At 33.9% G+C, this 3,711-nt stretch overlaps 1 protein-coding gene across 1 annotated transcript in view; it reads left to right on the top strand.

Moving 5' to 3' along the window:
- Positions 1-3,710, top strand: part of LOC106338639 (probable glutamate carboxypeptidase 2) — a gene marked incomplete at its 3' end in the record, with an annotated part of 4,754 nt that extends 1,044 nt beyond the window's left edge. The window contains exons 2-8 of the mRNA XM_013777572.1: positions 1,950-2,423; positions 2,501-2,743; positions 2,978-3,130; positions 3,210-3,272; positions 3,338-3,425; positions 3,500-3,583; positions 3,661-3,710. Coding sequence (XP_013633026.1) covers positions 1,950-2,423; positions 2,501-2,743; positions 2,978-3,130; positions 3,210-3,272; positions 3,338-3,425; positions 3,500-3,583; positions 3,661-3,710 — 1,155 coding nt within the window. The remainder of the gene's footprint in view (positions 1-1,949; positions 2,424-2,500; positions 2,744-2,977; positions 3,131-3,209; positions 3,273-3,337; positions 3,426-3,499; positions 3,584-3,660) is intronic.
- Between the last annotated feature and the right edge of the window lies 1 nt (position 3,711).

A 3,711-nucleotide genomic window follows, 5' to 3' on the forward strand; every position in this document is an offset into this window, starting at 1 on the left:
CATTTACCTAGACATAGGACTTGTCTAGAATTGTGTTTAGACTTAAGAGATTACTCTGATTGAAAGCTTGTCACCTAGATTGGATTTTAGTTACTTGAAGTCAATTCCCTTAGCCCATGGATTCACTTGTTTATATTTCTAGGATATTAGTTTGTTACAAATCATCTATCTTCTTGTTTGCTTAGATTAGGAAGGTTTGTGTATTCTTGGTGTTATAAGTCTCTAGTTCTCTGTGGATTCGATCCTAAAATGCTACAATGACATACCATTCGATTGTGGTATTGTTGGCACATTAGGTTAATTGGTGTGTGCTTAAACGCGTAATCACCCATCGACAGTCAAAATGGAATATCACGAGTGATATGCTTTTGTTTAAAAATGATAAATCAAAATGGAATACGCCAAACCTTGAACATACAAATAATACATCACGAGTATATAAAATGAAAGGAAACAAAAATGATACTGGATAAAAGAATATACCCTTTTGTCCACCCACTGCTACTAAAAAAACACTCCGCTTTGTTATTCTAATACATGCAGCTTTTCATTCGACTCGACGGACACTTGTGATGTCTTTTTTTTTTTTTTTAAAGTGTTCGTTTACATGTTTCTCACGTGATCCTTCAACCTGTTAAACCGTCCTATATAAATTCAACTTCTAGTTCTTTAGAGGCTTTGGCTTAATTTTAAGGGCATTTACATCCTCGATCCATATTTTACTCTTTTTTTTTTTACTCCAAAATAGAGTAAGAAATGAAATTATGAACAAAAATTAAAAGGTTACTTTATTTATAGAATGATACTTTTCTTTTGTTCATTACTTCATTTCTCATTCTATTTCGAAGTAAAATATGGAATATAAATAGAAATTCTCTAAGATACTTAAAGCTTTTTTTTTCCGGTTAAGCTTTAGGCTCCCTTAAAAACCTCAATTTTAACAGCCAAATTTATGACCTTTAAAATTTTCATAAAAATACAATTTATGACCTTTTAATATTTGTAAAGCCCACGAATATTATCTAACAGCCATGATTTTAACAGCCACCTTTTAGAAACAGTCAAAGTTTTCAAAATCATAATCAATTAGTACCTTAGTCTTTTAACATAACTATTAAAGAAAACAAATGGGGTGATTGGTAGTTGCTGTAGGTGCTGTCCACAGTCCTATTTATTTCTAAAGCACCAAATTCAGAACAATCAAGCTTTAAATTTTTTTTTGAAACCACAGCTCTAGAAATAACCTACAGTTGTACAAGTGCTCTGCAGAACCAAATATCTAAAGCAATTTTTTAGTGCTTTCATAAAATTCTACAGCAATAAAATTTAAAGCCACAGCAAAAAATCTACAGACAGTAAAAATTTTAAAGCTACAACCATTACCAATCGGACCCAAAGAAGAGAAATTAAACAACAATGTATTTGACCAAAAAAACTCATCAGTTGTATCATCTATTAAATGTATTTTTTTTATAATATCTCAACAAAAGCTACTCAATTTAGGAACTTCATTAAATGTATTTATTTATTTTACAAGATAATATAAAAACATTTTTAATAATTTAATTATAATAATTTATTTTTATTTTAAATATATATATATATATATATATATTAGATTCTAACATAATCTTATTAAAATTTCAGTTTTCTATAAAATATTTCATTAATTTTTTTTTTGTATAAAATATCATAAATAATTATTAATTTCATTTAATTATTCTTTATAAACGAAAATTAATAATTTGATGTTACTATATATATTCTATACTAATATAATATGTTATATTAAAATAAAATTAAAATATTACATGGAATTACATATTACAAATCATATTACATTGATAAATTAACATATAACATTTTAAAGATGTAAAATTTCACTGATTTAAATTAAAAATAAATAATAAATAATATGTTCCTCACAATATGTAATACATTTCTACAAGAGTGGTACCGTTGTCTTCGTGAACCACGGCGAGGAGAGAGACTACCGCGCGCTTGAGGTGATCGGAGTGAGCGTTAGAGGTTGTTTGGTTTTAGCGAGAAAGGGAGAGACTTTGGGGAGAGGAGCGATTGTGAAGATAGCAGAGACTAAAGGTGCTCTCGGCGTCTTGATATACGACGAGAGCGACGGTGGTGGGCTCGGAGGGATCGAGAGAGGCACGGTGATGAGAGGTATCGGAGACCCGGTTAGTCCGGGTTGGCCCGGAGTCGTCGGAGGAGAGAAGCTGAGATTGGAAGATGATCGTGTCTCTCGGAGATTCCCAAAGATTCCGTCTTTGCCTCTGTCTCTCCACAATGCAGAGATCATATTGGCTTCTCTGGACGGCTCTAGAGCTCCAGGGGAATGGCGAACGGGTCGGGTCAGGTCAAGTCAACGGGTTGGCCCGGGACGGGTTGTTGTCAACATGACGTTACAGGTAAAACCGTTATGTCTTTTTCTTGGTTTTGACTTTTTTTTTTGGTAGTGAAACGTCTTTGGTTTTGTACTTTGAAGGGGGAGATGAAGATGAAGAAGATTCACAATGTTGTGGCTACAATAAGAGGTAGTGAAGAACCGGACCGGTTTGTGATTCTTGGGAACCATAGAGACGCATGGACTTATGGAGCTGTTGATCCAAACAGTGGAACGTCTGCTTTACTTGACATTGGTCGACGATTCTCTCTTTTGCTTGAATCTGGCTGGAGACCTCGTAGGACCATTCTCCTTTGTAGTTGGGATGCTGAAGAGTTCGGAATGGTTAGTAATGCATGGCCGGTCTTGAGATTTTAGACAGATTTAGTAAAATATTTAATAAATATTTTTTTTTTTCAAATTTGAGAGTTTATGTCTATGTAATTTTTTTAAAAAATTTGAGAGTTAGAGACGAATGTTTCATTTGGCTTTGCTCATGACCGAGCTTGTAATATGTTATTAGAAAAAAGCTGAGTCTGCTTGATGGATTGAGTAAACCATTTTTGTTTTGTTTTGTAGATTGGATCAACAGAATGGGTTGAAGAACATGTTCTTAACTTAGGTGCAAGTGCTGTTGCTTATCTTAATGTTGATTGTGCGGTCCAAGGCTCTGGATTTTTTGCTGGTGCAACTCCTCAACTAGACAGTGTTCTTGTAGATGCCTTGAAGCTGGTAATAATAATACTAATGCGGACATTATCAAGCAATTTGTAAAAATCTTAAGTCTCTAGTATTCATTTTTGTTGACCAGGTCCAAGATCCTGATGATGTAACTTTGACAGTTGAAGAGACATTCAAGTCTCAGAATAACAATGTGAGTAGACTCTTTCTTTTTTGTTAATAACCAGAAGGGTGTCTTATGCTTTGAATGGACTGCAGATAGAGAGGCTAAGTAGAGTGGATTCTGATTTTTCCGGTTTTCTTCATCATGCTGGGATACCGTCTATAGACATGTACTATGGAGCAGGTAAAGCACAACTTTGATTCTTTAAGATCTTCAGAAATGTGGTGATGTATTAATGTATGTTTGAGTTTTTACAGATTATCCTGTCTATCACACCGCTTTTGACTCCTATGATTGGATGATACGCAATGCTGATCCATTGTTTCATCGTCATGTTGCAAGTAAAGCCCTTTGTTTTCTTTCTCTAGTTTTCATGGCTGCTTATACTGAGGATCTATGCTTTTTCTATATATCCCAGTGGCTGGAATTTGGGGACTTTTGGGTATCATATTGGCTGATGAGCCAGTCT

The sequence above is a fragment of the Brassica oleracea genome, chromosome C4, assembly GCF_000695525.1.
Source record: "Brassica oleracea var. oleracea cultivar TO1000 chromosome C4, BOL, whole genome shotgun sequence".
Lineage (NCBI taxonomy): Eukaryota > Viridiplantae > Streptophyta > Magnoliopsida > Brassicales > Brassicaceae > Brassica > Brassica oleracea.